An 18,304-nucleotide genomic window follows, 5' to 3' on the forward strand; every position below is an offset into this window, starting at 1 on the left:
ACCCTAGAGTTTGAGGAAGATTTATTATTAACATGAACAAATTGGAATCTGTCTGACAGATAAGATTTAAACCAGCCTAATGCTTTCCCCTTAATCCCTACAGTATGTTCAAGTCTTTGTAGGAGAATATTGTGATCAACTGTATCAAACGCAGCACTGAGATCTAACAGGACAAGTATAGACACAAGTCCATTATCTGAGGCCATGAGAATATCTTTAGTGACCTTCACCAGAGCTGTTTCAGTGCTATGATGAGCTCTGAAGCCTGACTGAAACTCCTCAAGTAGGTCATTACTTTGTAAATGTTCACAAAGTTGATTAGCAACTACTTTCTCAAGAATTTTAGATAAGAAAAGAAGATTAGATATAGGTCTGTAATTTACTAACTCATCTTGATCAAGAGAAGGTTTCTTAAGTAAAGGTTTAATAACAGCTACTTTCAAAACCTGTGGTACATATCCATTTACTAAGGATAGATTAATCATGTCTAAAATAGTGCCACTGATCAAAGGGAATATGTCCTTAAACAACTTGGTTGGGATTGGGTCTAACATACAGGTAGAAGGTTTAGATGAAGCTAAAATTTTAGATAGCTCAGAAAGCTCTACTGCTTCTAAACAGTTCAAACACTGCGCAGATTCTAAAGATTCCTCCAATGCTTCCTCACTTACTGAGGACGAGGTAATCATGTTTGGGAGGATGCCAATTATTTTATTTTTAATGGCATCAATTTTATTTATGAAGAATCCCATAAAATCATTACTACTGAGAGCTAAGGGAATGGATGGATCAACAGAGCTGTGGCTCTGGGTAAGTTTGGCAACTGTACTAAAGAGAAATCTAGGATTATTTTTATTCTCTTCAATTAATGATGAAAAATATGCTGCTCTAACTCTGCGGAGGGTCTTGTTATACAACAATAGTCTGTCCCTCCAGATTAAGTAGGATTCCTCTTGGTGTGTAGAGCGCCATTTTCTCTCCAATTTCCTAACATTGTGCTTCAAGGAACGCAGCTCTGAATTAAACCAAGGAGCCAGCTTCCTGTGAATAATCACCTTCTTTTTCAAGGGAGCTACATTGTCTAATGCAGAACGCAATGAGGAAGTCACATTGTTAGCAAAGGTATCGATTTGTGAATGGGAAGAAACAGCAATGCTGCCATCTACAGGGCATTTCTGCAATACTGAGGATATTAAGAAGGGGACAGACTCTTTAAGTTTTGATACAGCATTATCCGATAAAAGTCTACTATAATGGAACCCTCTTTTGGGGGTGGAGAATTCAGTTAGATTAAACTCAAATGTTATTAAAAAATGATCAGACAGGACAGGGTTGTGAGGAAATACTGTTAATTCTTCACAATCAATGCCATATGTCAGCACAAGGTCTAAAATATGGAGCCGAGAGTGCGTCGGTTCATGCACATTTTGAGCAAAACCAATTGAATCTAGGATAGTTTTAAAGGCTACACTAAGGTTATCACATTCAGTGTCAACATGGATGTTAAAATCACCCACTATAATAACCTTATCAGTATTTAACACCAAATCAGATAAGAAATCTGACAACTCATCCAAAAACTGAGTGTAAGGGCCTGGTGGACGATACAAAACAACAAACAGAAGAGGTTTTATTGCTTTGCAGTTTGGATGAGGGAAACTGAGGGTTAAATGTTCAAAAGAACTGTAATTATTAGTTGGCCTGGGACTAATTAATAAATCAGACTGAAAGATAGTTGCCACTCCTCCTCCTCTTCCCACAGATCTGGGAATGTGGAAATTTGAATAACTGGAGGGGGTTGACTCATTTATACTAACGTAGTCCTCTTGTAGCCAGGTTTCTGTGAGACAAAACAAATCAATCTTATTATCAGAAATATCAGTTACCTGTCTTTATTTGCACAACAAGCAAAGATCAGCATGCAAAAATTGTGATAGTGTGTTTGTAATATAGTAATGCGCCAGTCATCAGCGCGGTTTTGCATGGATGACTGGCGGAGCGGGGGGGGGGGGTGGAGCGTTGGTGAAGTCGCTTCTCGCTTCAAAGTATCCATGTATTTTTGCCTGTTTTTTCCCTGCCATTCACCAGTTGTGTGTAATAGCTCAACAGCTGCAAGTATAAGACTTATATCTACAAACAGTTGACTATAAAGTAAATTGTTTACTCAGAATAAGAAGTTAATATTCAATAAGAAACCATTGAACACTAAGTTAAAAATGACTGATGCAAACATAGAAACTTCCAACATGCATTACCCTGGCAAAATTTCTCTTTTGCTATTCACATTACACACATTACACATTATGAAGGCAAACTGACAAACAAACAGAGAATGAACAATGGTTACAGTTATGTTTTGTAGTGTTCAGAAGAGTCATAAGATAACAGATAATGAGGTGGTAAGGTCCTTATTGTACAGTGATGATTTGAGGCTTCGTTTACAGCAATGTTGATTTAGATATTCTGAGATGATAGTCTAAAGGTATGTGTTATAAGAATTATTATTCTTAAAGGGGAAGTCCGGTCAACAAGGAAAAATCAGGGTATCATTAGCTATAACTAAAACTAATACGTTTGTGGTTATTTAATGAACTTATCTTTAATCAATAAGAAAATAAAAACATAAATTGTCGTCTGAATCACTGTGTATGGGGGCTGACATTACTGCCCATATTTGGGCAGTAATGGGCGTTTGACATCACATCCTGGGGCGTGGAAAAGCGGAAGCCGCGACAGCATTTCTCTCCGCTTTCCATGCAAAGTCAATAGGAGCCGTTCTACACAGCTGCGATCATCAATAATTTTTTCGGATTTCCAGAGGACTTCACCACTGACATTCCCAAGAGCTATTGCTGAAGCAACAATGCTCACGTGCATGGCCATCGGATGTTCCAACACAACTGGTAAAAGTGGAAAAAACATTGCTTATTTCAACTTCCCGATTCATGAGCCACCGGGCTCGTTGCTGGATTGCCAACTTGAACAGAGCGGATTTGCCATCTAACTTCTGGCCAGAGAGAAAACACGTCATATGCAGCGACCATTTTGAAGAAGAATGTTTTGAACATGACATGAGAGCGAGGATTTTCGGTAAGTTATTTATTATTTTAGAATTTTTTATTTAGAATTTGCGGGGATGGTCACCGAGCAGAGGGGCGGAGGGATACCACATGTGATGTGGTATCCCTCCGCCCCAGCATGTGCTGGAACGCTCTTATATTTTAATATTTATACAATAATGACCACCTGCTCTATTTACTAGAGGGCAAATATATAACTTAAGTCACTTCAGCGATCTCTCCTCCGCTGTGTGTGTTTGTGTGTGCGCGCCGCGCTCCGCTGCAGCGCCGACAAAGCCGTGCTGCGGCGGAGCGCGCGCACACACACATACACACACACACACACACACACACACACACACACACACGTGTATACATATATACTGTAGGACCCGACTGAGTTTGCACTGGAAATGGGTACGCTGGATTCCGTCAAAAGTCCGGTTTCTGTCAAGAAACTCTTCTAAAAAAATCCATATCGCTATCAGATGATGATAGCTCCACGGAACTCTCATCACTGTCACTTAGTACTTCATCACTCTGCTTCGTACAGAGCACCAGTCGTCACCATGTTGGAAAATAGTGCGCCGTGACAAACAGAGCGTTGAAACTTGCTCAACTGCGGGTCCGCCGAGTGACGTCAAAAAATGGGAGGTGACAGTACTATTCTTGACCAAGATGGATTCCTCCACATAAACATGATTAAATGAAAATTATTCATAATTAAAATGTATAATTTTTTGCACAGTATGTAGTAGTTTTATATTTAAAGTACTTTCAGCAGTTTGAATTCTGATTTTGACCGGACTTCTCCTTTAAGTCACTATGGCCTCACACCACTCGGACAGAGGAGGCCTGGAGACCTGATGTCTGTGTATAAGATCCACTGTTTTCTGATTGCAAGGCCAAATGCTGCAGCTGCTGAGGGATAATGATTGTTTACGATAGACTGTCTTTGTTTTGTCTCATGGGAAGGCCACGGTGCAGTATTAGGGGAAGCCCGAAAAGCGAGGCAGGCAGAGACAGGGCAGACAGAGACTGCAGCGGAACCGTGGGGTGCGATTACTTTCCATCTATGTGAATCTCTGCTCTGTTTCTCAATAAAAGTGCTGGAATGTCATACCACCGTCTCGTCATTTAGTAAAGATGGGAACTCAGTTACTATTGTTTAATATTCCACCCAAAACTCCCATAACAGTATGCAATAACATTATCATGATTGTAACATATTAAAGTGTTGGTAACAGTGTGCTAATCTTAAAGCATTAGACTGCACTCTCCCATCAGGGGTCGGTTGCCCTCACATCTCTAGGGAAAAAGCAGTTTCTAAGTTTATTTGTTTTGGCTTTGAGGATTCTGAAGTTTACCTGATGGGAGAGGGGCAAACAGCGCATTGCCTGGGTGAGTGGGATCAGTGGAGATGTGTCTGGCCCTCTTATGGACTTATTCTGCATAAATTGAGTCTAGATCCTGTACATGGCATTCCACAATCCCCTGCGCTATTCACACCACCTGTGCAAAGTCCTTCCTCTCCTGCACTGTGCAGTTACCATACCATAGAGTTATGCTGATACATAAAACACTCTCTATGGTAGCTCTATATAAGTTATTTAGCAGTTTAGTAAAAAGTCCAGACCTTGATGTTTCCTGAGGAAGAAGAGCTGTTGTTGGGCGTTCTTTACCAGGTGGGAGGTTGTTCACAGTCCAAGAGTGGTCGGAGGAGATGTGAATGCCCAGGAACTTAATGCTGTCCATGTTCACCATCACCTCCCCCTGTATGTAGAGAGGAGCATGTTCAGTCCTTCTTGACCTGTCATGGTTTAGGTTTTTGTTTGTTTTATTTTGGACTTTTCTTGGACCAGCTTTCACTTCTCAGCCACTATCCTGTTAGCTTGGCCCCAATCAATTAGCCCACATCAACTTCTCCTGCTGCCAGTAATTAGATTTAACTCTGGTCACCTGTTCACCAGCCTACATATACCTGCCTCAGCCAACTCATCCCTGCTAGATTGTCTCACTGCTCTTCTCATGTCATATCGTGCAGTGTGATATGCCCTTGCTCTACCAGTTCATGTAGGCTCAGCCAGTTGAACTCCTCTGTTAAGGTCGCCTGTGTCTGCATGCTGCATTTCTGCCTGTTTCTCCGTGAGTTCCAGCCGCTTGCTCAGCCCGTTCTAGTGGTTCCCCAGTTCACAACGCCTGTTCTGGTCTGTCACTGCCTGCATCTTCTGGTCTCCTGCTCATCCCTGCCTGCCTGCACCTTCAGCCAAGATTCATCTGCCTAGCCTGGTTCTGTGTGTCTGCCTCTCCCGCCACTACATATCTTCACAATAAACCTTTTAAACGTAACTCTGTGTCTGGCTGAATATCTGGTTCACCAGCAGTAAGTATTACAGGACCTCCTGTAGTCTATTACCTCCTTGGTCTTAATGGTGTTCAGGGTCAGGTTGTTCCTGGAGCACCACTGTGTGGGATTGCTGACCTCAGCCCTGTAGTGAGACTCATCATTGTTGGAGATAAGTCCCACTACAGTAGTGTCATCCACAAACATCACCACTGTTTGTGACAGCAGAACAGTTCTGGGTGAAGAGGGCTGGGCTAAGGACACAGCCCTGCAGCGTTCCTCTGTTGAGGATCAGTGGAGCAGATGTACGTTTCACTATCTTCACCACATGGGGTCTGTTGGTGAAGAAGTCTCTGATCCAGGAGCAGAATGGTATGGATAGTCCCATGTTGTGGAGCTTCAGAGCCAGCATGTCAGGGAGTACGGTGTTGAATGCAGAGCTAAAGTCCATGAAGAGCATCCTGACATAGTTGTTGTGCTGCTGCAGATGAGTCAGAGCTGAGTGCAGTGCAGGCTGTCCTGCAATTTGCAGTGGGTGTAGACTGTCTGGTAGAAGAACATGTATACTGTGTGTGACCAAGTTCATTGCACAGATAACAGCGAGTGTCCAGCCTGGGTTTGCAAAAAGGAAGGCTTATTATGTGTTCTAGCACTACCAGGCTTAGAAAAAGACTGTTTGAAATTGCTGGCTAACAGGAAAACCTCTGCAAGGCGGGCAGCATCTTCAGCAGACTTGGGGTCCCTCTCACGGATCCATTCTTCCATTTCTAGTTTCATCATCCACAGGAATTGTTCCAAAATGAGTAGTTGTGAGATGTCCTTGACTATTGAAGGCTCTGTTATTACCCATTTGTTGAAGAGGTCTTTTAATCTCACATACAGTTCACATGGGGTTTCACCGGGATTGATGTCCAGTGCACAAAACCATCTCCTGTATGTGTCACATGTGCTTTTCGGTGAAGGCGGACACTTTTCTTTCTATCCTCTATCTTCCCCTCTTCCTCCCCTGTTTTCCTTCCTGCTTCTATCAGTCTTTTTTGCAGCCTCTTTTTACATATCTTCCAAATTGTAAATTATGGATCTTGTCAGCTGGATTCTCAAAGCAATTGCTCAAATTTTCTCAACGAGAAGACTGGGCGAAGGAGAGCCCCTGTGCCTGGCAGGGCATATACAGGTGGACACACAGTGGGAGGAGGAAATTGTGTTTGTCCATTTTTTATCAGTCGAGGATGTTGAAGATGTGTTAAAAATAGGGCTGGGCAAGTTAACGCGTTAATTTCGCGTTAATTCATTAGACTATTAACGGCGATATTTATTTTATCGCGCATTAACGCATGTTGCTCACATGCTTTCAGTCAGTGTCAGTCAGCAGGTGCGCTGACTGCAGCGCGCTGTCACGGCAGCACTCTCCCGCTCCCCCTCCCCTCTCGTACATGGCTCAGCGGCGCCAGCCAATCAGCACGCAGGCTCAGCCTGGCCCGCCCACTCAGCTCTCACACAAACTTAACAAACAAACAGCTGAGAGAGACCGCAGCAGCGAAAAAACATGAACAGGGGAAGTAGCACCGTTTGGCTTTATTTTAATACCGTAAATGAAATCAAGCTGTATGTTTTGTAAATCGCCGGTTCATTTCAGTGGAAACAAAACAAATTTATCTAAGCACGTGAAAAAACATGAAAACGTCGAGCCCCAGAAACGGAGAGAGGAGACGAAACTTCTCTCACTGCCCCGACAGACCCACAGACGTCTCTGACTGAGGCGTTTCAGTCCTCCAGGGAACATCCAGGTAGATCAGTGGATGGATGGATGGATGGATGGATGGATGTTACTGGAGCCCACACATAACATGTAATTAAGACCTTGAAAGAACCCAGTACATATATTAAAAAGTGTTATTTAGGATAAGATAACATTAGCTAATCCTTTTTTTATCCCACGACGGGGAAATTTATAGGATTAAAGCAACAGGCAGGTGCACACAACACAGACAAAATTACATAAGGATTGAAATATATAAGAGGTGGATTAGCGAAAAAACACTGAACATAACATTATTATTATTATTATTATTATTATTATTATTATTATTATTATTATTATTTAATTGTAATAATAAAATAAAAACCACAAAACCCAAAAGGTCAACAGTTTCATGATACATCAAGTTTAGGGACTGGCTAATATACAGCAGGTCAAAAAAGGCCATGTTTTGGCTGCAGTGCTTGCTGTTCTCTTATGAAGAAAAGATCAACTAGTGCACTAAATTCAATAGATGGGTTGAAAATATCCAGTATAAAATAAGTGCTACAAATGTTACAACACTTTTGTTCATATGGCAGCAGAACATTAAAATAAAAGTGCTCTTTACACTACTTTTGAATTCATTCTTGGAGTTTGTAAATACAATGCGATTAATCGCGATTAATCAGGGCAATTAATCACGATTAAATATTTTAATCGTTGCCCAGCCCTAGTTAAAAATTTTATTTATGATAACAGGATTTCTGTTTTTTGGACCTGGCAGTTCCCTGGAGTATCAAAAAATTCTGAAAACAACGTCAGTCGTTTCGGCCCATGTCAAGGCTTCCTGAACTATGTGAGGGATATGTCCACTACCAGCACTCAGACTGAAATGCTGCATTAGCAGAACTGCAGGCTAGCTGCGGCTTCTGAACTTGTTAGCTGAATGGGAACGATCTGGGAGAAAGCTGGAAGCTGGACCCTGGCACAATGACCACAATTTTGGCTGTTTGGAAACGCCATTGAGATGTAACAGTGAGACATTAAGGCAGACCGAAAAACAACAGTCTGCCTGCCCAAACTGGCTTCCCTGCAATCTTAATTTCTCCTGGATGTCATGTAACCAAGACGCTCTGTGACATTTGTTACCTGGAACAAAGTTACTGGACTGACTGATAACATCATCACAATCAGACTCTGGCTGCTAGAGATATCTGCCACAGTTTACATACTAATACACACATGTGCACACACATGATTACACTAAAACACATCGGCACACACACACACACACACACACACACACACACACACACACACACCGCCTCTACTGCGCTTTTTGCCTTACTCTGCTGCTTTCTGTTTTCGCTGTAGTGTCGAGTGGCGTCTCCGGCATAAGTTAAGTGGGGCACAAACACTCAACACCTATTAGCAGCAACATATTTTTTTGTGATGCATACAACCTGACTTTGATACATTTTAAATAAACTGATAAATTAGCATAAACCAACACACTAGAAAATCATTTTATATAAGCTTAATGTAATTAATTTTTTATACAAACAATTACAAATAAAGGCTCACTCATATTTTTCATTTATTGAGCGATTAAAGATTCACATCAATTCATCAATGAGCTAGCAAGGAGAAGAAACACTAGATTAATATTTGCTTTTAGTTTCCATTTTCCTATATTTTGTTTTGTCTAAAATTTCCTACATTTGATTCCAACAGTTTTTTAGGCTCGAGCAGCGAAGCGCTGCGAAGGCCTATTGTATCTGTAGTGTTAATTATTATTAGGCCCGAGCAGCGAAGCTGTAAATCTATGCAGATTTATTGGGTTTCTTTCTCATGTTTGATCCATTGGGCAATAGGAGAGGTTAGCCTCTCCTACTTTTCAATTAATTTTGCTCATTTTGAGACCTCAGTACAGTTTAATCCATCCATCCATTCATCGATTTTCTAACACGCCTATCCTTTGTGGGGTCGAGAGGGATGCTGGTCCCTATCTCCAGCTGTCAATGGGCGAGAGGCGGGGTACACCCTGGACAGGTCGCCAGTCTATCGCATGGAAACACAAAGACAAACAGGACAAACAAGCATTCTCGCACACATTCACATCTAAGGAGAATTTAGAGAGGCCAATTAACCTAACAGTCATGTTTTTTTGGAATGTGGGAGGAAGCTGTAGTACCCGCCGAGAACCCGTGCATGCATAAGGAGAACATGCAAACTCCATGCAGAAAGACCCAGAGCAAGGGCAGGACTTGAACCCATTACCTTCTTGCTGCATGGCAACAGGGCTACTGCACAACTGTGCAGCTACAGTTTAATCCATATTTCTCTTTTGAAATAGCAACAGTGTAGTTAGTAGTCACTTATTTAATGATGTATATGACTTTACATGACAGTTGTGCTATACATCTTTTTCCAAAATTATGAATCACATTTTGGAACTGTAAATTGTTGTAGAAAAAACTTTAGACCTTCCTCCCGTTGGGCAAGTGAGATTTATGTCTTTATCAAAGTCCCATTGTACACATAATTCCACAAATGTTTTTTGTATTGATGCAATTTAGAAATTCTTTATTTTTTATTTTATCTATTCTTTTGTGGTATTTATTGTCAGGGTTCTCTGTGGTTTCCGTGCTCTAACTCTGCTCCACAGGTGGTTCTGGTTGACCGGGGGGTGTGGCCCATACCTGTGGCTCGTCAGGAGCGGCTTTCACTGGCTTCTTAAGGAGTGCTCAGACAGATGGAAGACGCCAGAGTGTTAACCCAGTCGTGGTATGCCTAGGCCTCTGATCTGTCCCCTGTTCCTTGTATTTGTGAGTTCTTGGAAATCCTGTTTTTGGAATAATTTCTGTCTCTCTTGGTGTTCTTCAGTTTGTCGTGTTTGGATTTACTCACCTGCCTTGACGTCGTGCTCAAGGAACCAGCTCCTCAGAATCCCCGCCGCTCAGATTTTGCTCTGGCAGCTCCCCTCATACACTCTTGGTGGTACCAAGCCAGGTGTCAGATACCCCTTCCCTGGATTCACCTGGTTCACCCTCAATACTCCGGTTCTTCCATCTGCTCCTGCCGTCAACTGGGGTGCGCTCCGGATCCCTCGCCAGCATCAGTGTTGGGTAAGTTACTTTAAAAATGTAATTCGTTACAGTTACAAGTTACTTTGTTTAAAATGTAATTGTAGTGTAACTTTTTCGATTACTTTTAAAAAGTAATGTAGCTAATTACTTTGATTACTTTTTGATTACTTTAAGCTTTTAATGAGTATTGACCCATGTTCAACATTTAATTTTTAAGAACTGAATGTGAACCTTAAAAAAGCGGAATTGGGAATTGACACTTGTATGACTCTATTCCTGTATATCCATCAGTAGTTAAAGGACAAGAGTCAGGAAATGCAAATTCTGCCCTGTAAAACAGTGACAGCACAATTGTTGCTGTATGATCTGAAGCCCCATTTGGAACTTTTAAACAGGCTTTGAAAAACTTTGATAATTTGCTGCTGTAATATTATAGATTTTTTAGAATAAAAAGCTAGCAGATGTGCATAATCAAAAATAACAGAAATACAATTATAGAGCATTCAGTATTGTAAGAAAGCCCACACTGTTTCTGGATAAATACATTATTGTATGAGTTAAGTTCTGTTCCGTTTTCTGCCTTTTTCGTTGCAAAACTGAAATGTCCCATGCTCCTGAATGCACCATAGCTTTCCGATGCTCACGAACGCAACACTGTGAACGCTGAGCTGTGTAGACGTGCGTTTGATTTTCTGCTTAAGAAAAAGTTTTGCAGTTTCACAACACACGTCGGCTCTCACGGTTTATTGTGTGTGAATAACAAGAGGTGGCTGTCAACAAGCTTGAAGGCTGTCATTTTTGATGCGCTACTTGAGCTGAAATAAAACCGTGAAACGTCCGCTCGCTTGCTGTTCTTTCAGAAGGCTCCACCAGCACAGGATGGATCATCAGAGTGATAGACACAAGGAGCCGTAGCGGGAAACGGCGATACAGGGCGCGAAGCAATAAAAATATCATTACATATTTCGCTAAGGTTTTTCTTTATATTTTTAAAAAAATGTAACTAAATTTGTAATTCTTAATATTTTCGCAAGTAACTGTAACTGAATTACATATTTTCTCATTGTAACTGTAACGAATTACAGTTACTCTTTTTTTGTAATTAAATTACGTAACGTCGTTACATGTAATTAACATGTAATGTAACTCTGCGGTAAGTCCCGAGGAGGCGGACTCTGCGTTTACACCAATAACACCTGGTGTAAAAATGCTAGATTAGTCACAAGTCTCTGCTCTCCGGACATTGAGCTTATGATTATTAGCTGCAGACCTTTCTATCTGCCTAGAGAGTTCACTGTTGTTATCATCGCAGCGGTTTATGTTCCTCCCAGCGCTAATACTAAAGATGCTATGGGTGTACTCTATCGGACTATCTCTGAGCTGCAATCTGCACACACAGAGGGTGTTTTCATCATTGCTGGGGATTTTAACCAGGCAAATATGAAAACTGTTCTCCCTCATTTTTACCAACACGTGGATTTTGCAACTCGGGGAGAGAACACTCTAGACTTAGTCTACACAAACATTAAAGGAGCATTCAGAGCAGTCCCCCGCCCCCACCTGGGCTGTTCAGATCACCTTTCCGTGATGCTATTCCCAGCATACAGGCCCCTGCTGATCAGAGCAAAACCAACAGCGAGGCAGGTGAGGGTGTGGACTGAGGGAGCAATGGAGGCGCTCCAGGACTGTTTTGAGTGCTCTGACTGGAACATGCTCAAAGCTGCTGCAACTTATGAGGACAAGATCAACATTGATGAGTACGCCATGACTGTGTCAGCCTACATCAACAAATGCATTGAGGACGTCAGCACCACCAAGACCATCATCACCCGAGCCAACCAACGACCCTGGATTACTGCGGAGGTCCGTCAAGCGCTAAAAGCACGGAACTCAGCCTTCGAGTCTGGAGACAAGGAGGCACTGAGGACAGCGAGAGCCAACCTGAACCGTGCCATCAGGCTAGCAAAGCGGAACCACAGTCAGAAAATCCAGGAGCTTTTCCATGACGCCAGCAACACCAGGAGCATGTGGAAAGGCATCCGGGCGATCACTGAATACAACACGCCCTCCCCCCCGGTGGGTGAAGTTGATGCTGACTTCCTCAATGGACTAAATAACTTCTTTGGGAGGTTTGAGGCACTAAACAGCACTCCAGCAGTGAAAGCTGTTCCCCATCAGGAAGAGGAGGTCCTCTGCCTTGACACCGCCGACGTGTGGAAGACTCTAAGGAGAGTCAACCCGCGGAAGGCCCCAGGCCCCGACAACATACCTGGGCGGGTGCTCAAGGAGTGTGCAGGTCAGCTGGCTGGTGTACTCACAGACATTTTTAACACCTCGCTGGACCAAGCCACAGTGCCAGCATGCTTCAAGTCTGCCTCCATCATTCCGGTGCCAAAGAAACCTCAAGTCACCTGTTTCAACGACTACCGGCCTGTTGCACTGACTCCCATCATGATGAAGTGCTTTGAAAGGCTGGTAAAGGAACACATCGTCTCCAGTCTCCCATCAACACTCGACCCGTTCCAGTTTGCCTACCGGCAGAACCGCTCCACTGAGGACGCCATCTCCTCTGCTCTTCACCTGAGCCTGGCACACCTGGAGGAGAAGAACACGCACGTGCGGATGCTGTTCCTGCACTTCAGTTCAGCGTTCAACACCATCATCCCACAACATCTGGTGGGAAAACTGGAGCATCTGGGCTTCAACACACCCCTACGAAACTGGCTGCTAGACTTCCTCACCAACAGACCTCAGTCAGTCCGGGTCGGACAGAACACCTCTGATGTCATCACCCTCAGCACGGGCTCCCCTCAGGGCTGCGTCCTGAGCCCCCTGCTGTTCACCCTGATAACACACGACTGCGTCCCCAGGTTCACCACCAATCACATCGTGAAGTTTGCAGACGACACAACGGTGGTGGGCCTGATCAGAGACGACAACGACCAGGACTACAGAGGGGAGGTGGAGCAGCTGGTGGGCTGGTGCAGAGACAACAGCCTGATCCTGAACGTGGAGAAGACGAAGGAGATCATCGTCGACTTCAGGAAAAACCGGCCTCACCATGCTCCACTGCTCATCAACAACTCAGCGGTGGAGGTGGTCAGCAGCACCAAGTTCCTGGGGGTGCACATCACGGACAACCTCACCTGGACTGTGAACACCACGTCACTGGTGAAGAGGGCACAGAAGCGACTGTACTTTCTGCGGAGGATGAGGAGAGCCCGCCTGCCCCCGCCCATCCTCACGACCTTCTACAGAAGCACCATAGAGAGTATTCTGACCAGCTGTCTCTCTGTGTGGTGTGGAGGCTGCAGTGCCTCCGACTGGAAGAACGTGAGGAGAGTGGTGAGGACAGCAGAAGGGATCATCGGGGCTCCTCTTCCCTCCATTAAAGACATTTCATCGCAGCGCTGTGTGTCTCGAGCCCGTAACATCATCAGGGACCCCTCACACCCCCACCATAGACTATTCTCCCTGCTGCCCTCTGGAAAGAGGTTCCGCAGCATCCGCTGCAGGTCCCCTAGGTTCTGCAAAAGCTTTTTCCCTGCTGCCATCAGACTGTTGAACTGCTGAAGTATAAAAGTGTACCACACTAGATTCGCTGATTTGCACATTTGCACATTGTATCGTATCCTGCAAAATTGATGCTGCACCTTAACCGGAAACGTACTGCAAAACTGTGTACAATGCAACTGTCTACTTTTAAATCACTGCTGCACCCTACTGCATATTTGTCTACATTTGGTTTACATTGTTTACATTTCAACTGCCTACTGTTCACTGCTGCACTTTATCCGGAAGTAAATTGAAATTTATCCTGTAAGTGACTGCGATTGATCACTGCACCTTATCCTGTACTGTAATTCACTGCAAGGTATCCTGTAGAGTTACTGCAATATTTCTGAGCTGTGTGAAAACAAAATTTCGTTCTGTATGCACTCTGTGTATACAAAATGACAATAAAGAAAGTCTAAGTCTAAGTCTAAGTAATCCGTTACTCACCAACACTGGCCAGCATTACCATCTGTCAGCCCTCCAGTCACTCAGCCACCTGTTACCATCAATGAGTTACGGTCACAGAGATCCCTCGTCATTACTCTCCCTGGATAGGTCTTCTCGACTAAATGGTAAGCGGCGGAGCTTCTGGAATTTTCCCCTGGTTTGATCTCTCGTAACTTTTTGTTCCTCTTTCTTTTTCCATAGTCGTTCCAGCACTGACGTTCAGACCTCGCTCGAGCCACACGTTGTGTCTTTCCCATTGTCCGAGCCTTTAATAAACATATTAAATTCATCTCTGTCTCCCGTCTGTATCTGCATGTGGGCTAAACACTTAAAAACCATGACATTTATTTATACTGTTTTTTTTTTTTGTATTTGTGTTTTATACTTTTAACCTACATAGTATTAATGTTTATTTTTGTCTTTATGTTTTGTTTAAAGTATTAATTTCTTTATTTGTATGTATTTCTAGTTTTTTGTATTTTTATACTTATAACTTGCATAATGTTTGTCTTGCTGCATTTGTTTATAGCAGGGGTCACCAGCGCCAGGTAGCCCCCTAGGACCACATGTGGTGCCCACAAGCCTGTTCTGAGGAAAAAAAAAAAAAAAAAAAACATAATCCACCAGTGAGCTGCATTATCGGGGGCTCCGGGAGGGATGAGTTGCCCGGGGCGCCAAATAGGCTAGGACCGCCCTGAGGGTATTAGGTCTATGTGAAGAGGGATGGGAATATTTTGGAGCCACGCCTCTTTCCTCCAAAATTTAGCCATCCCACCCCTCTTCAGAATTGATTCCCCTCTTCTCCGTTTACTGTTCGTAATGGTAGAGCAAATAATGAACTCTCTCGTGAAATGGGTGCTCATTCTTTTTGGACTCGTCTCGATCCTTCTCAACATCGTCCTCGTCGGCATCTACTCAGGCAGGGTGCGAAGATGTTCGGTTCAGCGTGTCCGCGTACTGAAGGGTAAACACGATAACCACAGCCTTGTGTTTGCTGATCTTACTCAACAGGAGTACTTGCAAGTCCAGCAGTACATGCTCATGCAAAGGGACCAGAATATCTCCACCAAGCAGACCACTCAGCCGTCGGAGAATTTTTTATTTCTAATTGATCTCTCACTACCAAAGAAATCGGAGGCGTTGACTTACTTAGACGGGAAAGGCCAAAAGCCAATAAGAGAAGCAACAGCCGTGGTCTTTTATGGCTCGAAAGGCTTCATCAAGGAGTATGTGGTGGGGCCTCTTCCCAATCCGACATACCACAGAGACGTAACTAAGGAGAGGTACAACATGGATTTGCCGATCACTAAGCGCCTGGTTACCATTGGAGAGTATGCTTTGATATTTAATTTTTTTGAGGCACAGGTTTTCTCTCAGTTAGAGAAACTCCTAAAAGAAAGCTTCGGTGTGGGTGGGGGGAAACACTTAAACGCGTTCGAGCAAATGCCTCGCGGTGTTCGTTCAGGGGACCGAAAGACTTGGGTTTCCTTTTTTAGAGGTATGAACGGAATGTATATTCACCCAGTGGGCTTCGAGGTGCTGCTGAACCACGAGAGCACAAACGCATCTCAGTGGAAAGTGGAGAAGCTGTTTTATAACGGTAAATATTTTAACACGGTGGAAGAACTTAAGATGGAATATGATAACGGGAATGTGGAAAAAATAGTCTACAAAGAAGCTCCTGACTATGGCTCTCTTAAACCTAGAATAAAGCCGCTGCAGATCCCTCCCCTGCAGTTTTATGTAGAGGGGAAGCGCTACGATATCAATAACAATCACGTCCTGTACATGGACTGGAGCTTCGCCTTTGGACTTAGCTCTCTCACAGGCATGAGAGTGTTTGATGTGAGATTTAAGGGTGAAAGAATCGCATATGAAATAAGCGTGCAGGAGGCAATGTCGGTATATGGTTCAGTGACACCAGGGATGATTCTCACGAAGTTTTTGGACTCAAGTATCGGAATCGGCCGCTTCGCACATGAACTAGTTCGTGGTGTAGATTGTCCCTATAACGCCGACTATGTCGACACATACCGTTACATTGATGTCCCGGTCCCAGTCAAGTTTAGGAACTCAATCTGCATCTTTGAGCACAACACGGGCCAACCCCTAAGAAGACACTTTGCTGATTTTTTCCACAACAACTATGGAGGGATGGTGAACAGCGCTTTAGTGTTCAGAACAATCACAGCTATAGGAAACTATGACTACATGTGGGATTTCATCTTTTATCAAAGTGGATCAGTTGAAGCCAAAGTGCATGCCACTGGGTACATTTCATCTTCTTACCTGGTTGGGGGTAATCTGAAGTACGGACACCAAGTGGCAGAAAATGTCCTCGGCAACATTCACACGCACTTCATCAACTTCAAAGTGGATCTGGATGTGGCAGGTAAGAAGCAGCATATTATAACATGGTTTTTGGATAAATCTCTGTCTGATAGGCTACTGAGTAGCTACACACTAAGAACAATCAGCTCTGTTCCGGGGAATTAGTGCTCCATTATCCAGTTATTTACAGGCTAAAAACATGGAAAAGCATTACACTTGAAATCTATTTGCTCTTAAGTCAAATGATCCAAGACCATTTACCGGTAGAAAAAGATTATTTCTCAAAACATTTATTATCATCAGGGTCATCTGCTTGATGTTTTAAAACAAGTAAAATATTTACTATGACAATTATTATTTTTATTATTATTAAATGTTTTAATGGCATTCCACTTAAATTTCTAGTTAGTTAAAAACCATATTCTGCAAGATTATGTTGATCAGTTCCGGCCCAAGTCATAAGCAATCAACGTTTTTACGATTATAGTGCCAAAAACGCAAAATGTTATCATACAGTTCTGTATTTTTTACAATTATATAACTTTGATTATGTAAAAATGGTTAAGCCCCCCCTCCCCAGTGGCAGCGACATAGTAATACACTGCACCAATGATATGGACTTCCTGCCGTACAATGCACATCCAAACTCGTTTGGCTTGTTGTCAAAAACTTGTCATAAAAAAGTACATATCCTTTTGGGGCAGAGAACAAAAAGAAAAAGAAAGAGAGGAGCCGAAGAAAAGAGATAAAGGTACGTTTGTATGTCTTTGTATTGTGATATTTATCAAAGAGATTTGTGGGGCAGGACAGCTTGCTGGTATCATAATAGTCCTTTTAAATAGCCCAAATGATTATGCTAAAGTGTTTGTAGTTGTGTAAAACTGAGTTTTAATTCTAATTGATTTGGCCCTATATATTTAGGCCTTTTTTGACATCAAAACAAGGCTTCTACTAAGTTTGATAGCAAATAGTAATAATAAAAAGTCACCATTAACATTTGCTAACAAAATGTTTTTGCATCAGTCTGCATGGCTACTAGCTTGAATTCATGTTTGCTTAAATAGCAGTTTATGCAGGGATTAATATAAGCAAGTGCAGTCTGGTACTGTGTACCGTTAAAAGAATTTAAGTTGTAACACAGTACCGGTAAGAGGGGAGAGTGGCTGGCAGCTCTAAAGCCTATATTCAGAACCAGTCACTGCTGCACGTTGAATCAGACAATAGATCTGCTTTCCAGATGCAGTCTGAAACAGCAATTAATCTGTTTATAAGTGTAATGTACAGGAAACTGGATCCAGATTTCAACCAGGCAGGTCAGTGACGTTTCAAACAAGTTTATTAAAGAATACACCGACGCAGGCACTCGGAGCTCGCTGCTCGCTTAGAGAAACCACCCTGTAGCAGAGACAACAGCTTAGTGATCAGCTGGTGGTGTTGGGCAAGAATGAGGGAGGCTGGATCACTAACCTGGTAGTGGGACTCCGAAGCTTGGGGTTTAACTCTGGAACGGGGCTCCAGGGCTGAAGCTGTAGAGCGGCTACAGGTGGGCAGACAATCCGTTCAGGGATATCCAGGGGCGTTATCCAGAGGGGTCCGGGTCTGATCACAGAGAGGCAGTTATCCAGCGGCAGCACAGAGAGGGGAATCCGTAAGGCGAAGTCCAGGTCAAGTCCAGGTTCGATAACAGGCAGGCTAAGAATAATCACAGGGGCAAGGCAGAATCCGGTACTCGAAGGCA

The 18,304-nt window shown here is 43.2% G+C and overlaps 1 protein-coding gene across 1 annotated transcript in view; it reads left to right on the plus strand.

Moving 5' to 3' along the window:
- The first annotated feature begins 14,996 nt into the window (after positions 1–14,996).
- The window catches only part of aoc2 (amine oxidase copper containing 2), a 105,471-nt gene continuing 102,163 nt past the window's right edge, over positions 14,997–18,304 (plus strand). Inside the window, exon 1 of the mRNA XM_012858012.3 lies at positions 14,997–16,627. Within this exon, the coding sequence (XP_012713466.3) occupies positions 15,055–16,627 (1,573 nt within the window). The 5' untranslated portion in view covers positions 14,997–15,054. The remainder of the gene's footprint in view (positions 16,628–18,304) is intronic.

The sequence above is a fragment of the Fundulus heteroclitus genome, unplaced genomic scaffold, assembly GCF_011125445.2.
Source record: "Fundulus heteroclitus isolate FHET01 unplaced genomic scaffold, MU-UCD_Fhet_4.1 scaffold_139, whole genome shotgun sequence".
In the NCBI taxonomy this organism is placed as follows: Eukaryota; Metazoa; Chordata; class Actinopteri; order Cyprinodontiformes; family Fundulidae; genus Fundulus; species Fundulus heteroclitus.